Source organism: Triplophysa rosa, linkage group LG15, assembly GCF_024868665.1.
Source record: "Triplophysa rosa linkage group LG15, Trosa_1v2, whole genome shotgun sequence".
Lineage (NCBI taxonomy): Eukaryota > Metazoa > Chordata > Actinopteri > Cypriniformes > Nemacheilidae > Triplophysa > Triplophysa rosa.
In genome coordinates this window covers 14930675-14957769 of record NC_079904.1, presented here as the reverse complement: position 1 = coordinate 14957769, position 27095 = coordinate 14930675, and the positions used below count along the sequence as shown (strand labels likewise).

The window sequence follows — 27095 nt, the reverse complement described above, 5'->3', positions numbered from 1 at the left end:
AATGTGACATGATTTTCAAATAAGCTGCAATTTTTCTTAACAATTTTCTAAGTTTCGTTTTTGTAAATAATAGTTTTGAATTCGCTGCTAGATTTTTCATTTGCGCTTTCCGAGTTTTCGTTTACGCTTCTCAAGATTCCTGGCACAAATCTCACGTGTAGCAGAGAGGCTAATGCTGTTTAAGTTGTTTTGAAATATAAGAACCAGCATTACTTATTATAACTTAATTCTCAATGGGACTGTTTAACTCATGTTTATTACAATTGGTGAAATATTTATTTACTAGCTAGCAGCACAGAGCAAGAGCCATGGCAGATTTGTATCAATCGTGTATTATTTACTTGTTTGCTACACTGCGAAATAGATTCATTTCTTTTCATTTTACTATTTTGCTTCTCATGTCATTTAATTGTATCTTCTGAATTTTAAGATATTTGTACAAGAAAACCAGACAAAAAATAACGTTTTTTTTTGCAGTGTAGTTAACATTTACGTGCAACACAATAGCATAGACATTGTGTCACTTATTATAAATAAGCACAAATCAAACTAAGTAGAGAAAAATATTGCAACATTAACAAAACACTAAACCTCTTTAATGTGGCATCTGTTAAATAGCATTTTTGTAGCTACATTTATTTCTTGTATTATTCATAAATTATTGGAATGGACTTTTTAATTGTGTCCAAAGTTACACTTTTTAATATTTTAATAGCAAGATGTTTCGGATAAACAGTTGTGACAGACAGACAGACAGACAGATAGAACTCTAACATTGTGTGTTGTTGTTGTTGTTTTAGTTACCCTTGATGTCCTTTTAGGCTGAAACAAGGTCCATGAATTATTCTAATAAAAAATGTTTTACCACATGTACACAGCCTGGCTGTCTTACTCCCAGTCCCAACCCATTTATTTGAATTAAACATACAGTCCCCGTTTGACTGTTAAACAGACTGCGTTCGTTGACAGGGGGTTGAACATGTGCACCCTGAAGAGACCCTCTCAGTCGTCATGTTTCACAGACGTCAAGAGGGCGTGGTCAGGACCTCACCTCCGCCACTGGCCAATCAGAGCGCCGCCGGCTTCTCTTGAAAGCCTCTTGGCCGGCGGATATAAATCCTCCACTGTAAGCTGATGCAATACTGAAGATACTGAACGAAGCGTCAGTGAGGAGAAGCCGGCAAAAAAAGCTGCTCATTAGCACAAGAGAACGCGTTTTCACACAATCTCCGATTCATATTGTGTCTATAGGTGAGTAAATTTAATGTATTGAAATTAATGCGTATTTACTGTAAAGATTACTGCATCATTTCATCTGGACGACGGTTTCCGGTGGCCTCTATTGAATCTTGTCTCGTATTGATAAAAACCGCATGATGTCGTAGTTTATTTTACAAAATTCACCTCTAAATGTTTAATGTTAGTTTCTAGCACGCTTGGATTGTGGAACTCGATTCGGTTAAATATCGGAGTATTGTATAATGAAACCCAAGAGATGTTCTTCATTTTTGTCGCTTTCTCGTTGCGTCACGTTGATTTTAGCATCATGAAATCCGTGTGAAATAGTATCAAAATGATGCTCATTCAGTCCGATATGTGAAGGTGTTCATTCATCGGGTGTAGTCGTCATGAGCTTGATCACGTTTCCCACGGAGCCGTTTTTAAAGTTCCTCCCAGCAGGAGTCAAATAACGTTAACCGCTATTCACAGTGTCGCTGCAGATTTATGCAGATCTACTTGTGTAAACTATACTGGTCAAAACTATACAGCAGCCTCCCTGACCTTTAAGTTCAAGAACAAACCAGCTGATAGAGTCTGGTTGTGAGTAGTGTTATTGTGAAGGAAAGCAGGGGGACACGTAACGTTACAGAACAGCCTGCACAAACGTGGCACAATGAAGACTTTTAGCGGTCGAGACTGAGTGAATGATGTGTTCTGTATGTTGGCACAGCGCATAGATCTCGCCTGCTGATTGGCTGCTTGTGAAGGCAGGGCAGTATAAATGCTCTCAGATTACACTTCTCTCTCTTTCTTTCGATTTACTAAATCTGCAAGGTGGGGTTGACAGCTCAGACATTTGCAGATTTCTTGGTGTAACTTAATGATTTCGGATGAATTATAAACTTTAAGACGAACTACAAGTTGATTATTCCATTAAAGATGTGTGTTTTGCCTGTTGGTCTAAACGTAAACAGGCGTTCTGTCGTTTCAGGACACCTGTTATGTTAAGCACCACGTGACTGTACGATTAGTTTTGATGAAGAGAACATTTTGTTAGATGTTTAATTCGATATGTCGCGTGTAAATCTAAATATATATTTTTACTCTGTCCTTGAATATCTAATATGTTTGGTTTATTGGGTAACTCATATTAGACAGTATTCCCGTCTTCCTAACTTTTCGTTCTTTAACGTTACTGTTTTGTTGTTTTAATGTGAAATTGAATAGGAAAATCTGCCTGATGAGTTGTGTATGAGAATAGAGAAGTGACATAATGCCATTATAGGTTTCCCCTATTACATGTGATGTTGACTCTATGCCTGTCAATCTTATATTTTGCAGATAACTAGTATGCCAGTTGTCAGAGTCCTGAGTAAGGTGGTGAAGCAGGCCCTGCTGGCCCCTGCGTGTGGATGCCAACCTCTGGCTGTGGCGGTACGCAACATCAGCTTTTCCCCTCGTCAGGTCACCTCTGGATCTGATGCCAGCTTTCACTCTGTGTCCTTCTCGGAGACTGCCCACCCCAAAGTTCTTATCACTGGTATGACCAACACCTGGGTACTTTCACTGTTACGAAATTGACCTATCCAGTGCCCTGTATTACATGTTTTAGCGCAATTTTAAAAAGGGGTGGTGCAAGATCACATTCCTTGTGTGTTTTGTCATAATATTATATCATTCATGTGTCTGGATTTGTCTCGTTTTCTTAGGTGGCCTTGGGCAACTAGGGGTTGGGCTTGCTAAACTTCTGAGGTAAGCATAGGACATGAATAATTGCATTCGTTTTTAGTATTATAGGTAAAAGTATAACCTTTTTACCAAAAGTTGTTACATAATTTTTAACGTGACTTACCGGTTTTACAGGAAGCGATTTGGAAAAAACAATGTGATCCTCTCCGACATCAGAAAGCCACCAAGCAATGTCTTTCACAGCGGTGAGTCTCCCATCCCTTTCATATGGAAAATGTACTTTTTAAATACGTTTTATAGGACTGTTAATCACGATTAATCGCATCCAGAATAAAAGTTTGTGTTTACATAATATATGTCTGTGTACTGTGCATATTCATTTTGTATTTATAAATACATACACACACATGTATATATTTAAGAAAAATATAACAATGAATAAATATTCATATATAATTTCAATTATTGATAAATATAAATAAATACATCTTAATATACTGTATATATACACATGTATGTGTATGTTTTTGTGTTTATATAAATACAAAATGAATGTGTACAGTACACGACACCACACGTAACCAATTATTTTGGATGTGATTAATCGCAATTAATAGTTTGACAGCACTAATATTTTGTATTGTAATTTTAATACTGTCTGTAATATAATTTTGCTACCTTTAATATCGTCAGTAATTGTTATTATTTAATAATAATTATTATTATTGTTATTATTATTCTTTGTAATAATAATTAACTACATCATTTTGACAGGGTGTTTTCTTTTTGTTCTATTGTGAGCCAAAAAAGATCATTTAATTACGTAAAGATATTTTAGATCAGAAGAGAAAAGTATGTTTTTTGCCAAAGTTGTCTGGTTAGCAACGTTCAGAAGAAAATAATCTGAAATGACATGAGGGTGAATAAATCATGAATTGAAAGAATTTAGATTTTTGGGTGTCCCATCCCTTTAACTAAACCTTTTTCTCAACTGTTGTTTAGAACAGGTGCACTGTGCATTTCTAGCACAGTTCTGATATAAGAGTGAAGATGAAAATAATTGTGTCAGTTAGTTATGGATCAAGTGTAAGCTGATTTGAGGATTAATATGTATCATTCACAGGCCCCTTTATCTACTCTGACATTCTGGACTACAAGAACTTGCGAGAGATTGTGGTAAATAACAGGATCACTTGGTTGGTGCATTACAGCGCCCTTCTGAGTGCTGTCGGGGAAGCTAACGTTCCACTGGCTCGAGCAGTCAACATCACAGGTACCTTAACCTCTCATGATAATTGTATGCAAATTGAGATCTGTTTCCATGACTCATCTCATATAATATTTTTCTAGGCCTACACAACATCCTAGACATTGCTGCAGAACATGGGCTTCGGCTCTTTGTCCCCAGCACCATTGGTGCCTTTGGACCAACTTCACCTCGGAATCCCACTCCAGACCTCTGCGTGCAGAGACCACGAACGATTTACGGTGTCTCCAAAGTCCATGCTGAGCTAATGGGGGAGGTAAGCCGTAGGTCACCCTTTTGCATTTTGGCTTTTATTTGTATTTTATTCATAGTGACAATGGGAATACGTTGTTTTCAGTTCATGTGTCCCATGTGAGCTACAGGAACATGCGACTTTCACTCAGAATAATTCATGAGAATGAACCTTAACCTGTTTTCCTATTCTACAGTACTATCACCACCGCTACGGCCTTGACTTTCGCTGCCTGCGGTACCCTGGCATCATCTCCGCAGACTCTCAGCCCGGCGGTGGCACAACAGGTACGGCTCACTCTGTGTCTTCGGTTTTATCAGTAGTTGAAATGAAACAACAACACTGAATCTATTTTGCTAAATTAAATGAAGAACATATCGGAAACATCGAAAGTTAAAAATGTAACCAATACTAACCTTGGCATTTGTGCCACACCACTACTCCATAAATCTTACTCATGTTGTAACAGGACATGTTGCTACAGCAAAAAATGTTTTAGACCGGACTGCTGGACAAAAAACTGAGTCATTCTCTTTGTTGTTTCCAGACTACGCCGTGCAGATTTTCCATGACGCCGTCAAGAGCGGCAAGTTTGAGTGCAACCTAAAGCCAGACACACAGCTACCCATGATGTACATCGATGATTGTCTGCGGGCCACGCTGGAGGTGATGGAGGCCCCTGCAGAAACACTCAGTATGCGTACCTACAACATCAACGCCATGAGCTTCACTCCCGAGGAACTCGCCGTGGAGGTCCAAAAACAGCTGCCTGACCTGCAGGTCACATATAATATCGACCACGTGCGACAGGCCATAGGTATGTTTCTATACATTCCACCACATGTCTACATTCATTTTGTCTTATCCTTGACTGAACACAACCTGAGTTCTTGGTTTTGTCTCTTTAGCTGACAGCTGGCCCATGAATTTTGACGACATCAATGCCCGCAACGACTGGGGTTGGAAGCACGACTACGACCTGCCAGAGCTGGTCCAAACGATGTTCAACTTCATCGGTTCAGACTCTCGAATCGCCCAAGCCAGCTGAGTTTGATGTTGGACACTGAAAAATTGTACATATCACAAAGATTGATAGCTACAGAGAAGAGAGATCCATGAGATGTAAATAGTTATTTGCCTTTTGGGCTAGCACATGATAGCGTATAGTTGTAGATTATCCAAAAGGGTTGGGTCTCTCTTTTTCTTGGTCACGTCAGAATACCCTCCACGGGGGCTTTTATCAGTGATCCACAGATCTCTCAAAAGTTGACTGGTGAAAAAGATCAAACCTACGTGATCCTTTTGTACTCTACATTTAGTGATAGAGGGATCATTTTGCCTGTCTTAAGGCAAAACAAACCAAAATCCCAAAATGAATGTGGCAGCTCTTAAACTTGTTCCCAAGCTCTATTCTGATATAAAGATTTTCTAGGTTCTTTTTTTCTGTTCAAGAGAAATTGCTTTACTGTACCATTTCTGAGGAGCGCAGTGTTGATATAAGGCAAGAGGTTAATGGTCATGTTCCTGATGGGTTTATGATGAGTAGTTGAAATAAGTTACAGTGAAATAACTTGAGTTAAAACTTAAAAGTGTATTCACATTCTAAAGTAAATGGTCAAATACATTCTTGATTAAACAGGATCGTGGGACCTAAATGTGTACAGTAGGTCCTCTGGGAAGTAAAAGGGTGGTCTTGATAAATGAAGTGATCAATATCAGTCTGCTCACAAGCAAATAAAATAAACTCCAGCAATAGTCAGTCTTGCTCTGCATTATTGCAGTATACGTCAACAAGATCACGTTTTGTCAAATGCAGGTTTTTTGCGTTTGCCCATAAACTTGCCCACAGTGAATATATTATCCCGTGTGAAGGGGAAAGTGGGAAAACTTTAAATTATTATTTTTTTAATTAAGCTTTGCATCCACATCTTTTGTTCTTCTGATCACAAAACTTGTGTCAATAAAGCTTTTTTATTTCAATTATTTTGAAGTGTCTTTTTGAGTTTCTTTGAAATTTGGAGTTAAAAAGAACTGATGGAACAGCTAGAAATATTATGTTAGAGAAAAAAATAAAATGTATATTAAAAATATTTGTGTATTTAAAAAAAATTACAAGGTCGTGGCAGTGTACAGTAAGTAAAAATTTTAAAATGACAAATTCGTGGAATCATTAGTCAAAGGGTGCATGTCTGTCTTGGCTTCTTGAGTAGTTTACAAGGCACATTGCATTTTTTTCTCTTGCTTATCTGTGCCTCTCAAAATGCTAAATTCACTCTAGAACATAATGCAAATGAGCACTTTGCATTCTTGTCAATTCTGATCAAAGCAATTACAATGCATTAACATAACTACTATAGTAACTGTTATCCTTCTTGGATATCAATTTGAGGGTAATTTGCTTTATCTGCATTTATCCCTTAAGCATGTTTTGGTTGGTGACGAGCCACGTTAATGGCTCTCCAGCAACAATGGTATCTAAATAAGTCTCTATTTTCGCATTACTTAGATTTCTAAAATACAAAGCAGGTTATGTAATTTGTTGGCATAGTGCTGTAAGTACTAACAAAAGACTAGTCCTTCCAAAAGTAGGGCAACAAGTTTAACTTACCAAACTGGAAATAGGTTAAACTATTTAACACATGATTTGTAAAAAGACTTTAGGACATGCTAAAGCAAGATCTATTTCTCTAAAAAACAGATATAAACCGCACAGTGTATGGGTGTTCAGGGCGCTTGGCAAAAGAAAAACTGAGCGCCTCTTTGCCACCTGTAACATGAGAGTCATGCTTTATCCAACATCCAGGTTTTATTTGAGGCTGATTTTAACCATGGGAGAAATTCTATCTCATGCAACATGTGATTGTGCGATCAGTTGACACAAATAACGTTGTTTGTCTCTACAGTTGCTTAATGTGATATAATGCAATGGTGTGACCTAAACCAGTTTACAACACAAAAATGACAAACCAATCACAATCATTTTTTCCCCCAAAACTATCTTTTCACATGATAGTTACTGTAGCTAAATCATTTTGTATTTGTAACTTATGTCACATCTGAAATTTTCCTCTGTTGCAATGCTACTGTTGCATAATGACGGGTGATTTCCATCATTTTATAAGTCTGGTTGTGACATCACATTGCCTTAAAGGGGTCATATGGCACGAATACGTGTTTTTCTGTGTCTTTGGTGTGTTATAAGTTGCCCATGCATGTATTAGACACGTAAAATTGCGAAAATGAGTGTCGGAACAAAAGATGCACTCTATCTAAAAGCGAATGCTCACCCTGACCTGCCTGAAACGCCTCGTGTAACCACACCCCCACAAATCTACTTCAGTTCGTGGTATGATTTGACTAAGACCGCCCAAATGTATACTCAAGTAAGGTGGGCGTACCTGTCAGTACAATTGCTTTGGAACCTGATGTTCCAAATATGGTAAGAGGCGTTACATTTCCGTCACACGCTTGCAGTATTCGACCAATCACTACGCACTGGTGAACTGGCCAATCATAGCACACCTCGCTTTTCAGAGCGATGAGCTTCGTAAAAAATCTGCGCGTTTCAGAGAGGCGGGGCAAAGAGGAGATACAAACATGCACTGTATGTGGAAAATACAGCGTTTTTAACCTTAAATCGTGTATACACATTGCATTACATCTAAAACAAACGATAATATTCTTTTAGCCCTGTCATATGACCCCTTTAAATCTTTTTTGGTGGTGGGGGTGAGGTTTGCATTTAATCACAAACCCAATCAATAGAAAGCCATTTTAGTTTGTGTGAGGAGTCATTAATCATCCAGGACAGCTACTGTAATGAAACCAAGAATTTCACACACTCACGCCTCACTGACTGTGTAAAGCTCTGCTTGATTTTGACAGCTCGCTGTTTGACAATGGCAGGCCTATGTTACCTCAGGGGTGAAATGAATGATTAGCTTTCGATATAAAAAAATGAAATGCTTAATCATTGTGATGTAGGACATTTCAACAGGTAGTGTTCTAACGTCCGGGATAATATACAATAATTGTCTGGGATTGATCTAAAATCTTTTCCATAGCATGCAAAATGTAATTGCAAAACATTGCATAACACTCATTTGCATGCCCATCCATTATGCCTGTATGAGCTCTTCTCACTTGCCCCCTTTTTTCTAAGAACTGAGTGCTGAAGCTGAAGGTCTCACTGCTTTAGAACAAGAGATGACTTTCTTTGAACTCTGTGGTAGGGAGTGTCGTGTTATGTAAGCATTCGTTGCATTGACACACCTTCCAACGTGTGCACTTCTTGACCAATAAGAGAGGCAGGCGAATGTCAACATGCTTTTCAACCCCCTCCTCCCTGTATAGATATTGAATATCAAATCTGGCAGAACTGTACTGTGTGAAGGGGTGAGTATAAACACGTCTGGTGAGTTTCTTAAAGAGAGACTCTGCAGCTGTCACGTAGAAGCCTGTTCCTATGAGAACATATAGCAACTATCCTCTACAACCCATAAATGGACTTCCATAAGTTCTATGCACTGTGTTTGTCCTTTAACCAAAAATAAAGTTTATATTTTTCGGCATCTTCTGGTATGTATATTTCTACATATCTGCGTGAATACCGATGGCATTCACATCTGTGACATGTTGACCTCTAGTGTAGTGCTGGATCAATGACTTAAATGGGAATTCAATAAAACTTTAGCAGCTAGCTCGAGATAGAGTATTATTAATCACTCTGGCTCTTCTTCCCTCACTGTATATCACTGCAGACAGCAGATAAACTCTTCAACCTCTTACTAAAGCTCAGCGTTCACCTCCACAATGACATACGACTGGAGCGTGTTTTGTCCAAAATGGGGTCACAGACCCTTTTATTTTAGCACCGGTCAGCAAGAATCAAAGATGTAGCTGAATGATAATACATTTATGTGAAAGCTACATAATCACCGCTTAGTTACCTCTTATAGCGCAACAATATAAGGCGTGGTAGACCGACTGTTTAAAATGAGAGTATTACTACTTTTATTCTATTCATTGCAGACAGGTCACCAAGGGGTAAATCTGATTTGAATTGAGAAGCTGGGCAAAGCCATTCTTGGCCAGGTTGCATAAAGAACCTTAAGTTTTTCCCTTATGACACTTAAGGGGTGATTTCCCTTTACCAAAGACAATAGGAGAATAACTTAAGTAAAACTTAAGGTATACTTAAGGACACACTTAAGGGAAAATTACACTTAAGGTGCTTTATGCAACCGGGCCGTCTTACCATAACGTCCTTACAAAACATTTAATGCTCAAGGTGACACCTGCACTGAAGCTCAGGACACAGACAGAACGAGAGAGAGAGAGAGAGAGAGAGAGAGAGAGAGAGAGAGAGAGAGAGAGAGAGAGAGAGAGAGAGAGAGAGAGAGAGAGAGAGAGAGAGAGAGCACTACAATGTCAAAAACGTTTTTGTAAAAGTTTAGTATGTAATGAAACAATATTGAACAATATTTTCCACCAGTTGCTATTATTGTTTTGACATATAAAAGCCACCACTCTTATTTAGAAAAAAAGTATTTACATGGTTTCACAACAATTGTAACCATTAATTTTAAATGTAATAATTGTTATTAATATGTGAATTATTAGTATATATTGTTATTACTAGTAGTTTGCGTTTGTACTAAATTATTTTGGGAAGAAGTACACGTACGCCATCTGCTGTTACAAAACAAACATATCCCAAAGAGTATTGCAAATCCCCTTATTTACGTCAATCATTTTATTTGTTAAAACAAATTTACATTAATTGCTTTTTATATTTTTAATAAATTGTTGTTATCATTATATAGAAGACTTTTGAAATGTTTGTAACATTATACGTTCACGTTTATTTTAATCAGGCACAAAAGAACAGCCTTACTTCCTTTTTCTCCATGTGTTCGAGGACCCCTTAAAATGTCCATGCTTGCCGAACGTAAGTTTACATTTTAAAGTGTATTTTTAAGACACATTTATATATCGCCTTATATATTCGATTTTTGAACACACTGGCTATTGGAATATTTAGAAACCCATTAATAGTTAATATCTGAAGTCGTAGGGTTCTTGTATGAGCTGCTTAGCATGGTTGCTAACATGCTGCCGTCAAGGGATTTAAATATCAAGAGAAATTATTTGCTGTCAGATTGTTTACTGTTTTTTACTCTACACTTTTACTTATTTATATCGTACCTTATTGAGGCAACACACTTATGATGTGCTACGAAAACGTAACATTAAAATAGAAGCGTTATGAGTGCAGGCCTGAAATGACATGAGTTGAATACACATTTATTTGAGTAACTTGATATTTCTTTAGCTCGTCGTAAACAGAAGTGGTCTGTGGACCCCAGGAACAGTGCATGGAGTAACGATGAGTCGAAATTTGGGCAGAAGATGCTGGAACGCATGGGGTGGTCCAAAGGAAAGGTAACAGACTGAAGTCAGAAACTTATTGTCTCTTTCCTGGCAATAAACATACCCACATATGTAATCTAGTTAGGAAGAGTCTACAAATAGTGAAAATGTAGTTTAAATAATTTGAGAAACGGTTAATGTTGTGCCAGTGACAGGCACAGTGGCACAACACTGGTACCTAGTGGAAGCCCTTACTACTAATTTCTAAGGATGCACATGAATTAGACATGGCAACAGTTTATTCTTCAGATAATTTAAAATATATTTTTACAACATAACTTTTATTATGCAGAATTATTATTCAGAATAATAAATGGTATTTTTTTATTATAATTATTTTTATTATTATTTTAGAACTGTCATTTAGTTTTAATATCCATTTGGGTTTATATATTATAAAAAGTCATTAAATCAATTTCAGTAATTGTCACTAATTAAAAAAGGCGTTACTTACCATTTAAGAAAAGTGAAAGTTTTCTTAGTGTCATTTTAATATTTTATGTGCCCTGTCTGTTTTTTGCCTGGCAGGGTCTTGGCAAAAGTCAACAGGGGTCTACAGAACACATAAAGGTTAAAGTTAAAAACAACACCCAGGGTTTGGGCACTTCAATTAGCAATGAGGTGAGGAACCATTCATATTTCTTTCTGATCTACTGTATTTTGTTCTAGGCTAATCTAGTCTCAAATTATGTTGGGCTGTGTATTGGCAAGTGCCTCTCGATACGATACATATCATTATCACGATAGATGGGTCACGATACAATATATTGCTATGTATTTCGATACGATACACATTTGCGATATATTGCAATACTTTAAATAGAAAATGTAAAAAGTAGAACTAGAAATACAACATGCTGTGCACCAGCTGGGGTTTTCTGTAAGGATAAGTGTAAAAACATCCCTTACCTCTGCAGAGTGGCCATGATGTGTGATGCATGGACCTTAGATCAGAGGTTTGGGTTCTCAAACTGTGGATTGCGCCCCTCAAGTGGGTAGCACAGGGGAATAAGGTGGCTCACACAAGTCATTTGGCTGTTGCGGTGCATTATAGTTAAAACAATGAACATGGGCAGAATAAAACCTCTGGTTCATCCGTGCTGTAAATGTGCTGGTGTCACATCCGTGAAAGCACAATAAATGTCATTGTTACTTTTCTTAATAAACGTTTTGTCTAATGCACTGCAGTAGCCAAGTGACTTGTGTCATGACTTGCGAAGCCTACAAACTCCATGACTTATTTTGAAAACCAAAGCACACCCACACATCAGCTCTGAGAGCTCCAAGCGTTCTTATATTTTTCGCCATGCTCGCTTCCACTTAATTTTGACAGTATGTATATGAAAAAAAATTATCGATACACTATTGAAAAAAATATATTGTGATAGTTAACACGTATCGATATTTTTGCACAGCACTAAAATTATGGTGTTTGTGTTTCCAGGACAACTGGATTGCCCATCAGGATGACTTTAACCAGCTCCTTGCTGATCTTAACAGCTGTCATGGACAGAACAACACTGAAAGTAAGCAGATTTTTATTAATCCATATTTCCTTATAGCATCAATATTCACATATTGTTTCAGATATTGCGGCTTTTGAACGTTTTAATTCGTATAATGTTCACTAGGTGGTGCTGTAGCGACATTTATGGTGGAATGACATGAAACGTGCTCTTTAGTCAGTGTTGTTGAATGCTGTTAGTTAGTGATGTTTTAGTTGTCCGTAATTAAACTCTACTATTAAACATATTTTACCAGAGTGCACTGTTTTTAATATAAATAGATAATTTAGAACGGCATGAACTGAAATGTCTTGTGTAGTTGCTAACTGCATTATATTATTTACTCACTCTGCGGCTGCTGACATAGTGTAAAGAAATGAATACATAATAATTATGAGTTCGTTATTATGGTTAATATTTTGCAATGTTTTTTTGCTAAATAATTTCTTATTTTCATATCTTTGTGTACTTTCAGAGGCCACGGAAGAACAATCCCAGAATTTCAGTTTGGAAGAAAAATCCAAGACATCCAAAAAAAGGGTCCATTACATGAAATTCACCAAGGGTGAGTTCACAGTGTTCTTTCTTGAGAATCTTCCACTGTGCTACATAGATAACCATACTCAAGAATAAAAAAACAATTAATTATTTTTTATAAAGTTATAACAACTTTACATATTATATGTTGGCCTATATTTTTCGCCATCACATTGGGTGATTCTCACAAAATCTTGGTTTCAAGAAATCAAACATGGTTTTCTTACATTACAACATACAGTGCACTTTGGAACAAATTGGGACGCGTTATGGTAATAATAGTTTCAGCAGAAAAAACAATAAAATTAAATAATATATATGTATAAACGAGACGATCATTTTTTTGATCTAATAATGTTTTAAAATGACATTTTTCTTAAATCTAATTGTTTTAAAATTAAAATCTTAACGCTCAAAAAGAACATATTGTCATAATAAGTATTGTGGCCGTTTTTTGCATAATTTTAACAGCACTTTTAATGGACAACATTTTTTTTTCTACTTGAGTATTTTTAAATTTCCTTTATAAATGAACTCCCGGTTGGTCCTGGTCCATAACTTCCTGTGTTCACTAACTGAACGTTGTATGCTTTGGCGTATGTACCAGCAGCTCATGGGTCACTGCTGCAGTAGATCAACATGATAAAAACGTTCGGTCAGCTTAACCAGGAGTCTGAGCCGCCCCAACAACAGGGAGTCACTCGTAAAGCAAGCTTTTGGCTTGTTTGTCGACATGTGAGTCACAAACCTGAACAAATAACCCGCTATACCAAAGGGGTCCTGAGTTTGATCTGACGGTTCGTTTTGACAGAAAGTTTTGTTGTATATCGCCCTTTCTTTCCCAGCATGGAAATCAGTGCAACATGATGTTTGTTGGGAAATCTATTAGACCTCAAGTCTTCAGTCTGACTGTTGATGATATTGTAGATTGTTCATTTTCCATGATGGTTGTTTATAAAAATGCCAGGAATGTGGGGAAAAAACCCTTCGTCTCTTATCACCTGAGAGGACAGCATAGCATACCGTTCCTAAGCTCAACTTCCTGTTTCCTGTGAGGAGCACAAGCCAATGCATTTACTTCTCAAAATGGCTTCACTCAGCACCCGATGTGTTCAAGAGATAACACAGCATCCAAAACAACGTTGTTGTCGTCTGTCTTCTCTTTTTTTGTTTCTAAACCTTTAACCACAAGAAATGCAATTCTCGCTGCATACGGGTGCGTGGATGTGTCTAGTGTCCAGACCGCAAAATCTCACCGCCACCTCTTTGGTAATTGGACAACCTTATTAACCCATGTCAGTGACCTCAGCTCAACTATGTTTGGTTGTATGTTGCCCTCTGTCTCAATAAATCACTTTTTATGTCTTCCTGGGTTGAAAAAGCATCACTCAAGCTTATTAATGGAAGATTCTGCTCGTGGTTTGATTGACATGACATTGTAAAAACTTGATCCTTAAGACCATCAAGTGTTTAAAAAAAAGCTAAATTCATTTTAATTTTGATTTATTGTAATTGTGAATTGTCGGAAGACTCTGTGCTCTTTTAACATTTGATCTCTGTAATGTGATCCAAAGTCTGACTAATCTTCTGAAGGCTTACGTTGCCGCATCTGAAAATGGAATTAAGCCGTGTAACCGTCTTGAAAATATGTCAAACATGACATTAGTTGTTACAACTGTTAATGTACTTGCGCTTTGTTGTCATGCCAGTTGACTGGTTGTGTCGTTGCATCAAGATTCCGCCCATGTCCCCTGGGGCGGCTTTGTCGATTGGATCACCTTTTGCTGATATTAGTTGCTCTGACCGAAAGCCTCACCTTTTGTACGTTTCATGAGTACGCCCCACCGAAGCCGTTGCCAGGCTAAGGCCTGTAATGGATTTAGCAGTTTTTTATGTTTAAAAGTTTTTTTTTTAACTCTGTAAGTTTGACAGCTAAATCTCTCAGTAGGAAAGCTTATGCTTAAAGAGATTTTTTTCATTTTCATATTTGGGCGAACTATGTCATCTTATACTCACCCTCAAGTTGTTTCAGATCTGTTTACATTTATTGGTTTTGTTGAACACACAGAAAGATATTTGGAAGAATGTTAGCAATTTTCACTTCTGAGATCATTACCAGAAAAAATATTGAGTCTATTTTTTGTTCTGTTGAACACAAAATGGGGTATTTTGAAAAATTAGGAAAGCAAACAGTTCTGGGGCACCTTGAACTACCATTTTAATGTTTCCTACTATGGTAGTCAATGATGTCCAAGAACTGAAAATTGCTAACATGCTTCCAAATTCCTTTGTGCTCAACAGAAGAAATAAATGTATACAGGTTTGGAACAACTTGAAGGTGAGTAAATGATGACCGAATTTCATTTTTGAGTGAACTATCCCTTTAAAGGACACAAAAGAACGTTGGTAATCAAACAATATTGGCTCCCATTGTATGTTTTTTGTTTTGTTTTCCACAGATGACATAAATTACACGAGAGTGAATAAATTACAGAATTAAAATTTTTAGGCGAACTATCCCTTTAAATGTTTGAAATTAGTTTTGTAGCCTACATGTAAAAGAAAATGTTAATAAAATAAATTGATTAGAAGTCCAGCAAGTACCCAACATGCATTGAAACTCTTAAACTACTTATAGGTATCCCAGAATGCACCTGAGGTTGGTTGACAGAACTCCCAGAGTGTGCAGAGCAGATTAAAGAATCTCAAACATAATTTGTTTACCTACTTTTGGACAGGGCACTACTGTACAGTACATCCTTTCTTTTTTTCTTTTTGAGGTATTTTATAGTTCCGACCAAATTGTTAGTGTTCTAAAATCTGTATAGTCGTAAATGGAAGGGAAAAGTATGTGTATCCAAAATGAACATTTTTGGATTTATCTTTTTGGACTACACAGGACGGCAGTAAACGTGAGGCAGCTTATTTCCAAGATTGATGGTTTTAAAACCAAGAGAAAGGCACCAGCGTCTCCGATGCCCATCTTGGGCACAAGCAGTGTAAACCAGTAACCCAGATTTAATTTGCTGCCCATTTATCAACTGATCCAGTATTTTTTTGATATGTGTTGAACTGCAAGCACTTCATCATGAGTGTGCCTGAATGGGTCAAGCTGTTTTACAGATTGTTGAATAATTAACCTGATGTCTTCCTGAGAGACAAAACTAGCACGTATAATATTTGATTTCTATTTCCTGCTTTGACTCCATTTACCGATCTGACTGACTTTCTTGTCACTTTTTGTTCTTGCTAACCGAAAAGCTTAGAAGTTATCCAGGTGTCTTGTGAGGCAGTCAGTTAGCATTTCGCCTGTCAGCTTAGCAAGTCGATCCGAGAAAGCTGCTGTGATTGGTAATCTGGTTTGGGCAGAGTTTCGTCACATTCGTTGCCATCTTTACGGTGACCTTGCGGTGTTTCATAACCACTTGTTCATAAGCAATGACTGTCAGTTTTGAACAGCTCTGTGTTTAAAGGTCTGTGGCACTTGTATTTACAGCCCCTGTTGGCAGGGCTGTAGTCAAGTCCACGTTTGTCGAGCCCAAGACAAGTCCAAGACCAGGACTAGTCAAGACCGAGTCAAAAGGAGACGGTCCAGACAGACAGAAAACAGAATCCTCTTCAAAAAATCAAGACCACATACTTTATTTATAATGATGAAAAAGCGGATCAAATTAGGTCATTTTATTTACTATACGTTACGTATAGAAATTTCACCAGTGTCACATAAAGCCGAAGTGTAACTTCAGATTTTCCAGTCTTTTTATTGTAGTGTAACAATCACATTCTGGGCTGCCAGTGGAAAATGTTCCCATTCTCAGCTTGTTGACTTGTCAGTGATAACTTCACTGAATCAACATCACTTTTGCCACCGCAATTAATGTTGAAAGAATGTAGAAGTTTCAACAAACATCATTATTGCGATCAGTATTTTCTTTAGTTGGGTTCTTGATTCTTGTGTCTTAACTTTCCTTGTCTGTTATAACTGTGCTAAAATACAATTGTTGAGGCACAGTATCACAGTAACAGTTTAATTTGGCACAGTATCTTAGCGTTGTGAACCAGAACACTCAAATCAGTCATTTAGTCTAATTTCATTTAGTATTATTTATCATCTTTTTTTACAGCTTGACACCCATCACAAAAAGTGACCCTCTCAAAGAGGAAAGAGAATTAACTTAATGAAAGTCAAGAGTCCAACTAAAGCAAACAATTCATCAATGTTTTTTTTTGGAAGGAGAAAATATCATCGGACTTGGTCGAGACCAACTAGAACATTTGGCGAGTCCAATGACCGAGTCCGAGTGCAGATACCAACGAGTCCAAGTCCGAGACCACAGACAAAGTCTCGAATCCGGACTCAAGGACTACAGCACTGCCTGTTGGTTGGTAGATGGCAGTGTCAAATGTGAAGAGATCATTCGTAGGCTCCACTTGATGTCCACTGTGATCAGTGAAAAACTTGTGCACCCCGGCCTTTTGTTTTGACTGCCTGCAGGATACTTTAGTTACTTGAAGGCAAGGTCTCTCCTTTGAAAGCCACATTGAAAAAGACCCTAGAGCAATAAATAAGCGAGCGTTATCAGGAGCCGCTCTGAGGAAGAGGATGCAGCTGGACGAACAGGACTTGAGGCCGAGACGGGCGCCCAGGCGCTCCTCTGGAGCCTTTGAGCTGCTGGAAAACGGGAGGTGTGAGGCGGGGCCGCCCATGTACCGTTTGTTTTTCCTCGGCCGTTTCATCCCTGCATCCACGCAACTTGCCCTCTGTTACCTCTCAACCTTTTCTCTCGGCAGGAGTTCAAAACCGTCCCGGGACCTCTGTGTGTTTTAATCAATAATTGTACCTAGTTTAATGGCGCTAAAAAAATATTCGTTTGTCGACAGATCGCGACCGGAAGTGGTTCCTTTTCATCTTTACAAAAGTTTGCGAAACGCATAACAAACACGCATCCCATTTAATATCGAAAAGTTTGTTGTGCAGCAGGCGCTATCGATGAATGTCTTAAACATGTATTGGGAATCATTTGTTTGACTCAATAGTCGGCAGATGATAACACAGTGTAACAAATTTTTGTTTCGCCTGACATTTTTATAGTTCTTGTGCAATTCTGTGGTGCTAATTATTGTGGTCATATTTATTATCATGTAGCATCAATGTTTTGGTGTATATTTAGCTGAAGTGTCTTTTTGAGTTTATATCATTAATTATGATATGATATATATATAATTCTAGAAATTTCTGTAGCACAGGGAAGGTGGGATGAAGCGATGATGGGTGACTACGTCTGGAACTTGGTTAATGAGGACAGTATTAGTCATAAAACACAAAAACGATCAAATGTACGCTTCTGAAGATTTGAACGACTCATTTTTAGTAACTGTTATGTTAAACTATTGTTTTGTGCTCAATGTTATGCCAGTACCTTGTAATTTCTGCGTATGAGTAATAATACAGAAATGTATAAATGTGTGAAAATATTTTTTTGTGAGTACTGTTGATGGTAAAAAGAATATTTAACGTGATTTTTGTATTCAGCATGTTAAACTTAATATAGAAACAGTAAAAATGAAACGGGAGTTGTGAGGCGGGGACGCCCATGTACATTGTGTAATGAAGGATAAAAGTGAGATTAAAGTCAGATCTGTAATATGTGTTTATATAAATGTTCTATTGTGTGGTGTGGTGTAATGTCAGATCTATTAAAAGTTCTATGTTTTTAACCTTTTCCCACAGGAAAGGACCTTTCCAACCGCAGTGAAACTGACCTGGCTTGTATTTTTGGGAAAAGATCGAAACGCAAAGCAAAAGACAAAGCTGAGGTAAGCAGTGTAACCATCTCTGTTGGTGTGGTATTGCACTGATATATTCTTAACATTTAAAGTGATAGTTCAGAAATAAAAATTCTGTCATCATTTCCTCACCCTCTAGTCATTTCAAACCTTTTTGACTTTCTTCCGCACAACACAAAAGAAGATATTTTGAAGAACCCGGGGTCAGTTAACAACTTTCTTCAAAATATCTTCTTTTGTGTTCTGCGGAAGAAAGAAAGTCATACAGGTTTGAAATGACAAGAGGGTGAGGAAATGATGACAGAATTTTTATTTTTGGGTGAACTATCACTTTAAAGGGATACTTCACCCAAAAATTGTAATTCTGTCATAAATTACTCACTTTCGAGTTGTTCCAAATCTGTATAAATTTATTAGGTCTGATGAACACAGAGAAAGATATTTGGAAGAATGCTTATAACCAGACAGATTTTGCCCGCCATTGAAAATTTTCATTTTTGGGTGAACTATCCATTTAACACAAAATCTTCATTCAAACGTCAATTTATGGCTGGAATACACTACAAGACTTTTAATATCTGAACAGATTTTTTAAAAACTAGACATCATACACTTGCAGACTTTTTGAAAGTTTCAGCAAGAAACACACTGACTGATGAAATCTGCAGACTTTCTGCAACAAGTCCAGACTGAAAATCTGGGCAAAATCTGAGCAAAAGTCTTGTAGTAGTGTATTTAGCCTTTAGCTGCCACATAAAACTTGAGAAAAAAACGGAGATGGGAAAAGCCGCTCACTGGTTACCCCTACACCATACATTTAAGCCCTCCGCTGTGCTCACCGCTGACCTCTGATGTCACGTGACCTGCACGCAGCAGCCTGATAATCAGCCGTGTCATAGCATGCAGTCTGACTCCACACACGAGTCACTGTAGGCTGGGATACCGTGTAAATCCCCTTAACAGATTTGTACCCTCCCTGCGCTTTCACCCTATAGTGAGCCACCACTGCGGTCAGATCAGGTTGAGTATTTCTGATGGTGTGCCAGTGGGCACGATCAAAGTACATTTATCCTCCATCATCCTATACCGGGTGCAGGAAGCAGTGAAGTCAGTCAAAAACAGAATTGCCCATAATCCCCTGAAATCTTAGAGACTTGGTTTTGAAGTTTTGTGAGATTATTTAGGAGTTTTTGGCTTACCTGGCTCTAATAGTTGTTAGCAGCTTTCACACCATTCGAAGGTGGTTCCACCAGCATGTTTAGTGTGAATGTTTACGTTTGCGGTCCTTCTGAATTTGGCATTATGTATTATTTCTACACCTAGTAATTTGTGCTTAAGAATGGTTAAAGGGACATTTCACCCAAAAATGAAAATTCTGACTTTATTTTCTCACCCTGAAGATGTCTTTGTTCTGATGAAGACAGAGAAAGATATTTCGAAGAATGCTTGTAACCGAACAGTTCTTGGCCGCAATTGACTAGGAAAAATTGCTTTATACATTTTTTTGTTCTGTTTATCTCAAGTGAAGATATTTTGAAAAATGTAGAAATGCAAACAGGTTTAGGGCACTTTTGAATACCATTGTAATTTTTCCTACCGGTAGTCAGTGGTGGCCAAGAACTTTTCGGTTAAAAGCAATCTTCCACATATCTTTCTCTGTGTTCCTCAGAACAAAGACATTTATACAGATTTGAAGCAACTCGAGGGTGAGTAAATGATGACAGGATTTTCATTTTCACTTTAAATCAGTTTTTCATTCCCTAAAAGCAATAAAAACGCAAACGAAACTAGCCATGACTGAGGTTATCATAATTTATGTATGAAACGGTTATGCTCGGCAATACGTTGTGAAAAACAAGAAGTGTTTGGAGAATCGACACAGCACTACCTCATAAGAACTGTAATTAAATTTTCCAGCGCACTGTGTGTTTGACAACAAACACATCAAACAGGTACTTGCACAGATGTGTCTCTTCATGACTAGGTGTGTTTTGGTTTTAGTGATCTAGTTGCTAAGCGCCACTGTGTATGACATCGCACATAAATGAGCTCACAGATATTGTCAGAATTTGTGCTACATGCTGATGGGTTATGGTGTAAAGCAGTGTTTCTCAAACGTTTTTGTTGTAAGGCGCCCTTTGTGTAGAGTGCATTGCTTTGCGGCCCCCCAAATAAAGACTTGTAATCTTAAACTTAAAATTTTAATTAAACCAAGAAAATATTCAGTTAAACAATGCTAAAACATCAATTCTTTTGGTTGGTGGCGTTGTTTTTCTGATGTTTGATTGCACAAAATGTATGATAGATATCTATATTTCTAAAATGCCACAAAATCTGTGGACCCCCTGGAACCATCCTGGGGCCCCCCAGGAGGCCACGGCCCCCAGTTTGAGAACCACTGGTGTAAAGTAAATGAAAGAAATGAATCGTCTGAATGCGAATGTTATATGAACATTATTAAAATGATGTCAAGGAGAATTATTCTGATGTCTTTGTTCCACTTCTAGAACATAAAATGGAAAAAATATTTTTAAGTCTTTAACATTAGCAATATAAGATAGTCCTCATGCCGGAAGTACTTGAGCACAACTGTAAGATTTTATATATATATATGTATGTGACCTTTATTTACCAGTGTACCTGCCCCTACTTGTGACAATATTTGCCTCGGTTGTTTGTGACATAGCAGTTCCATTTACAGCTACTCATGTGCTGCGGGGTCTGAAGCCCTGAATCTTTAGCCCTGCTGAACAACCCATTTACAGAAAAGCAGCCGCAACACAATAGCAGCGCTTCATGCTTTGCTTAAAATTGGAACTGCCGGCAGTGTGTTATTTTTCTTTTTTTTCTTCTGCTAATCGTTTTGTTGCAGTTTGTTATTGTCCTGCTCTGGAGGGACTTCATTGACCGGATTGAAAACCAATCTGAACAGGCTCACAATGGCATCCCAGGAGGCCGTGCGACGCAGGGCTGGTGGCAAGCCCTGTATAAGAGGGGCATTTAGGCCTGCATAGGAAGGCAGTGAGGGGGCGTTTGTTTGTGTGCGTATTGTGTGCCTGCGATATAGGCAATGGAAGACTTTTTTTTTACTTGGTTCATAGGTGCATCCTGGGTTCATGACAACATGATGCCTTGACGTCTGACGGCCATTGAATGGTTAAAACTTTAGTCTAAGGCTTTTAAGATGTCATTATGCCCATTCCATACATATGTGTGCCCTAACTAGTCTAGTGTGATGTTAGTTGGTGACATCAAAGATTGTGTCATTCTCAAATCATAATTGTGGCAAGTGGCAATCTCGGAGGCTGGGCGGTTGGGTCTGCTGCCCTGTCTTGGCCGACCGCTCTCTCTCTCTCTCTCTCTCTCTCTCTCTCTCTCTCTCTTCCCCACCTCCCGCACCAGGGGTTTTCCTTCTTTCTCTCAGAGTTTCCTGCTAGTCCCTTATCTCCTGTCACAGTGTTCTCTGACACACACATGAACCGGAGGGGTTTCAAGACACCCCTTCCCAGCAGACATCTCATTACCTTGATTTAAAGAGCTGTTATGGAAAGTATGCGTGTGGTTTTTTTGTAACGTTTTGAGCTATGATTTTTGATTTAATGTGAATTTAGAAATGGCTCACAACGGTGTCGTCTTTTAATATTTTCACTATTTATTGTTTTGTTGAATGACCATTGCCTTCAAATTGACATGTCAAGTCAAATATTTGAGATATTTTACAAAGTTTTGTTATCACATCCGACTAGCTGTTCTTTTACGCAAGAATGCAGTTTGTGTAAAAGACCCTGAAGAAACATGAACGGGAGGTGACCCCAAAATCAGCCTAAAACTGACTGTCAACTAGTTTAAATGAGTCAGTTTTGAACATGCACACTTTTTGCACGCCCTTATTGGAATTACACTTGTTTATTTGTTTCAAAATGTAGAAACAAAATGGAAAGGAGACCAAATCGTTTAATCTTTCTCCATCATAATCTGGCATTATTTCCTATTTTGTTGCACACACAGAGTTTGAAAGATTATGATGGACACTATAACGATTGTCTTGGCGGAGAGGCAGCGGTGTCCAAGGAGATCACCGCCTGGAGGTCAGCCTGTCATCCATCACCTCCTTTCACTCTTCCAACAGACTGTGGGAACATCTGAGTGGCTGGAAGTGTGATGTCTGTGATCAGCGTTTGCAGATTTTTTACGCAACAGTTCCTTCCTCGTGCCGTGTTTGAACTTTTAGTATTCTTAGCTTTCAGTATTTATTCTTGATGTCTCTTTTCTTTTTCTGCCTATCTCTCTCGTTGGCTCGTTCTCTTCTCGTGGGCCTTAGTTAGGCTGTAGGGTAGTAGTCATGAGAGGAGTGGGTGTGATTTATCTCCCTCGGCCCCTCTGTAGCCCCCTCCACTGTGGCAGGCCCAAAGGAAAGAGCCGAGTTTGCTCGAACGCGGCTCGGTTTGCGAGGCCCCAGCATTAGCTGTAATAAACCCTCCTGCTGCTGGTGAAAAATGTCCTGTGATTGGCTAATTAATCAGTCAAAAGGGGAGCGTCGCGGCCTGTGACTTGAGGGACCCGAGCAGGCGACCGCTGAGGGCCCGCTGATAAATGGATTCCCGCCTGCTTCATACATCAGTGAAACTTAGTCATTTTTTACCACTGCTCTTTGCGTCAATGGTGGATCGCCAAGGCCTATGCGTATATATTTGGTGTGAAACTCCATCTGTATGTGTGGAACGTTTCAAACAATTGTTTGATGTGCTCTGCCCACTTACATTCTTCCATAAATATTGCCTATTCAGCATAATGTGCACATCAGGTGTTTTGTTTCAATATTGTGCCCCAGATTTTCAATTTGCAACCGTTTTTTGCTTGCATGCAATTCATTTACATTTCAAGTCGTGCCCGTTATATGTTATGATTGATTTGATTTATTTCTCTTTATATCTGTATTAGTGCATTAATGAATTTTAGGCTAAAATAGCTTATTTATTACATCTTGCTGAAATTTCTGCTTGAAAATGCATCTAAAAAGAATATTTAACCTTCATTTTAGAATTCAGTTTCGATTCATCCATTTGGTAAAACCCATTTATTTACTTTAGCTCCGGTGTTAAACGGGGTCTAACTAATGTCCTTCTGCTTCTCGTTTTTGTTCTTTCTCGTATTTAAGAGGATAGTTCACCCAAAAATAAAAATGTGTTTACTCACCCTCATGTCATGCCAAATCTGTATAACTTTCACAAAAAGACCTTAAAGGATTAGTCATTTGTCCCAAATTTTGAAAATTACCATGGAAAGTCAATGGTGGCAGATTTTGAAGTGAACTACTTATTTAAACCCAAAATAAGATATTTTGAAGAATGTTGGTAACAAAATAACATTGGACAATCAATGTCTGAAAACGTTGTATGAACAAAACCACTTAATTTCTCGATTGACAGACATTTCTCAAAATATAGTCATATAAAGGTTTTTAATGAGATGAGGGTGAATTCATATTTTGGGGTGAACTATTCTTTTAAGTAATCAATACTGTCCGATTCCGTTTTGATTTGTAAGGATAGGGCAGTTTATATTCAGTCCACCAACATACAGTCTTTGATAAAACAGGATTGTAGATTGTGGATTTCGATACTAAAGCATTGAGACCGTTTGGCTCTTGTGGTTGTCTCCCTGGTTCCTGTCAGGCGGTCGGGCATCTCCTCTCGCCTTGATTCCAGGGGTTGGCGTGACCCCCCGTGCCCTCTCCCACTCCCACATGGGCTCGAACACAAAGCTTCCGACTAGAGGGTGGTACCTGTAGCTGTTCTGATTCAGCCCACGCCCGTCTTCATGAAAGATTGCTGGCCACTTGACTCGCCCGTTCCCCCAACGCCACCACCTCATCAAATCAGAAAGTGAGGCTCCACCATTTGGCAGACGAGGTGAATGGGGCGAGAGGCAGCGCCACCATTGGTCGCATGGGAGACGGAAGGTGGGTGGGGCTCAGTGGACTGAAATGCTGCTGATGATGCAAAACGTGAGCTTCAGATTTGCCAGCAAACCAATGAAGCTTCTATAGCAGTATCACAGTTTCATAAAAACATTAAAAACCATTACGTTTTTGTATTTCAAGTTTATTACGTCGTAAGTTCCACAAAGCTTATTTAAGACTGTTATGACCAGCTGAGATTTGTGCTTGGTCAGGACCAGACTGCAGAGCAAACTGGCACGTTGCGACCATGTAGTCCAGCATGTTTTAACTTCGACTATTGCAGTAACCAACGCCTTTGCTCCGGCGTTCAAAGACATGTTTGTTTTTAAGTCGGGCTGCACTGATATGTTCTCAGATAACATCTAATTGCCTCAAACAAAAGCACGGCCTCCCTCGCGCTGTTGACAGGTTGCGTTGCTGCCGCTACAGAATAATAACGAATGGGCCTGAAATGACTGCTCGCTACATACCCTCTGGCAACTGGCTTGAAGCCCATACCAGCCCGGCTGACACGTACAAATTAGTAGCGAAAATAAAAACGGCATTAACAAAAATAGGTAACCGAAATGGCCAACGTCCGCAGTCATTATTGGCTAGGCAGGACTGCCCCGGCATGGTGATTACAGTACGAACAGAGGAAACTAACCGCCTGATGCTCTTAAGAGCCGCCGCCACCACTGTTTTCACGGGCCCGGCTTGCATTTAATCACCGCTGGTTTAATCTAATAAATCACAGCAGGGCAGAGAATAAATGGTGCGTCCTCCATCTTAGGGCTGACACATCGGCTCCTCGGAGGGCACAGAGAGGCAAGCACTTTACATTGTAAAGCAAGCATAGTTTAGTGATGATGCCCTATGCAAAGCGTTGTCGCCATTTGTTACTCGTGATAAGTAATGAAGTCTGGGGTTGGTGGAGAGATCTGCATCACTGCTACCATTTGCGTTCCTTGTAGGTCTTTGTTATTCAGATAGCTCTTCATTTTCCACTCTTCAGTGTAATTGATGTTTTCTCCCCATGAATTCCTTTGTTCCAGTATATAAATTTCTTATGGCATGCTGTGTTTTTTTTTATCTCATGACAAACGTTGTAGCAAGTCAATAATAATAATAATAAAGAAAATTATTATAAATATATATGGACATACTAAATATACCAAACATTATGTTTCCTTTTTTCCAACTCTGATTTACTGCCTAATAATAATAATAATAATAATAATAATAATAAAATTATTAAGAATAATTAATCCTAATAATAATTGACAATAATAATAAATAAAAAACATATACATTTACTGCCATGGATTTATTTACACATAGTAATTTATAATTTAAAGGTATAGTTAACACGAACATGCTAAAAAACACTAAAAAAAATTCAATGCAAAATTACACATTTTGCAGAAATGGTCCAAGTTTTTCTTTTCCAATAACAGTTTTTGAAAATCAATAGTGATAAAGGTTTGTGGGTACATGACGTTTTTTCCCCCCAAAGCTTTCTCTTGACATAATTTTACACCTCTGTTAGTTCTCTGTTAGTTTTGCACAAAATTTACTAAAATTGTTGGGCCCTCCCAACCAAAGACAATAATGCTAAACATACCTAATCAAGTTATGGCATGTATTTGGTCCGTTTGCTTTGTTCCATTTCATTGCATTATGATCACGTAATGTCTTATATTACGATACATGTTAAAATGCTCATTAAACCATGCAAAGCAGCGTAGTGCGTGGGTGCCACCTGTTTCGCTGTCCGCCCACATGAATGGTATGAAGGATGGTGCGGCGGGTCCTTTCTCCTCATCAGGGAGAGACAGCTGGGTAGTCTGGGTCTCGATCCATAAGCCCAGGCCACCACCAAATTTATAATAGTGGCAGGACAATGAAAATGCACTCGCACAATCAGCCCTCTTCCCAATATCGTCTCAATAATGTTTATCGGCCTGTGAGCGTAATGGGATGGTATATTTCGTTTAGAATATAGTTTACCTTGGGAAACCTCAAAGGAGCAAATTATCGTCAATGCTTCCAGCCGTATATGTTGGGGAATAACAATAAAAAAACATTATTGATGATTTCTAGATTTTCTTTCCCTGATTGATCGGTTAACTCCAGCGCTGGTGTTGTTTTCTGCAGTTGAAGTCCGGGTAAAAGACGTCCCGGATAAGCTCAACTGACGTTATTTGGAGATCTGATAAGTGTCTGAGAAAGATCAGATTAAAGTACAGCAATGCAGAAATATGAGATGAAAGACGATTTTAAGTATCTTACAAAACAGGTGAAATATTTACGAAGCCAGGGTTGTCTGTACTGACTTTGCTTACCCTGCTTGTCATGTATATAAACATCATTAAAAGAGTAGTTCCCCTTCAAAAGGAAATATGTGTCAGCATTTACACCCCCAAATATAATCCCCCCCACCCAACCCCCTAGTCCCCCCCAATCCTAACCCCATACCCCCCC

The 27095-nt window shown here is 38.5% G+C and overlaps 2 protein-coding genes across 2 annotated transcripts in view; both read left to right on the top strand.

Annotated features, from left to right (window-relative positions):
- Positions 1–1116: 1116 nt before the first annotated feature.
- On the top strand, positions 1117–6393 carry tdh (L-threonine dehydrogenase). Its single transcript, XM_057352767.1, has 9 exons — positions 1117–1251; positions 2563–2761; positions 2931–2973; positions 3085–3155; positions 4034–4183; positions 4261–4433; positions 4606–4696; positions 4957–5226; positions 5318–6393. The coding sequence occupies exons 2-9, from the start codon at positions 2572–2574 to the stop codon at positions 5455–5457; spliced, it is 1128 nt and encodes a 375-aa protein (XP_057208750.1). The 5' UTR covers positions 1117–1251; positions 2563–2571; the 3' UTR covers positions 5458–6393.
- A 3892-nt stretch (positions 6394–10285) lies between these two features.
- The window catches only part of pinx1 (PIN2 (TERF1) interacting telomerase inhibitor 1), a 21882-nt gene continuing 5072 nt past the window's right edge, over positions 10286–27095 (top strand). Inside the window, exons 1-6 of the mRNA XM_057353694.1 lie at positions 10286–10359; positions 10744–10853; positions 11370–11462; positions 12286–12367; positions 12822–12911; positions 18615–18700. Coding sequence (XP_057209677.1) covers positions 10341–10359; positions 10744–10853; positions 11370–11462; positions 12286–12367; positions 12822–12911; positions 18615–18700 — 480 coding nt within the window. The 5' untranslated portion in view covers positions 10286–10340. The remainder of the gene's footprint in view (positions 10360–10743; positions 10854–11369; positions 11463–12285; positions 12368–12821; positions 12912–18614; positions 18701–27095) is intronic.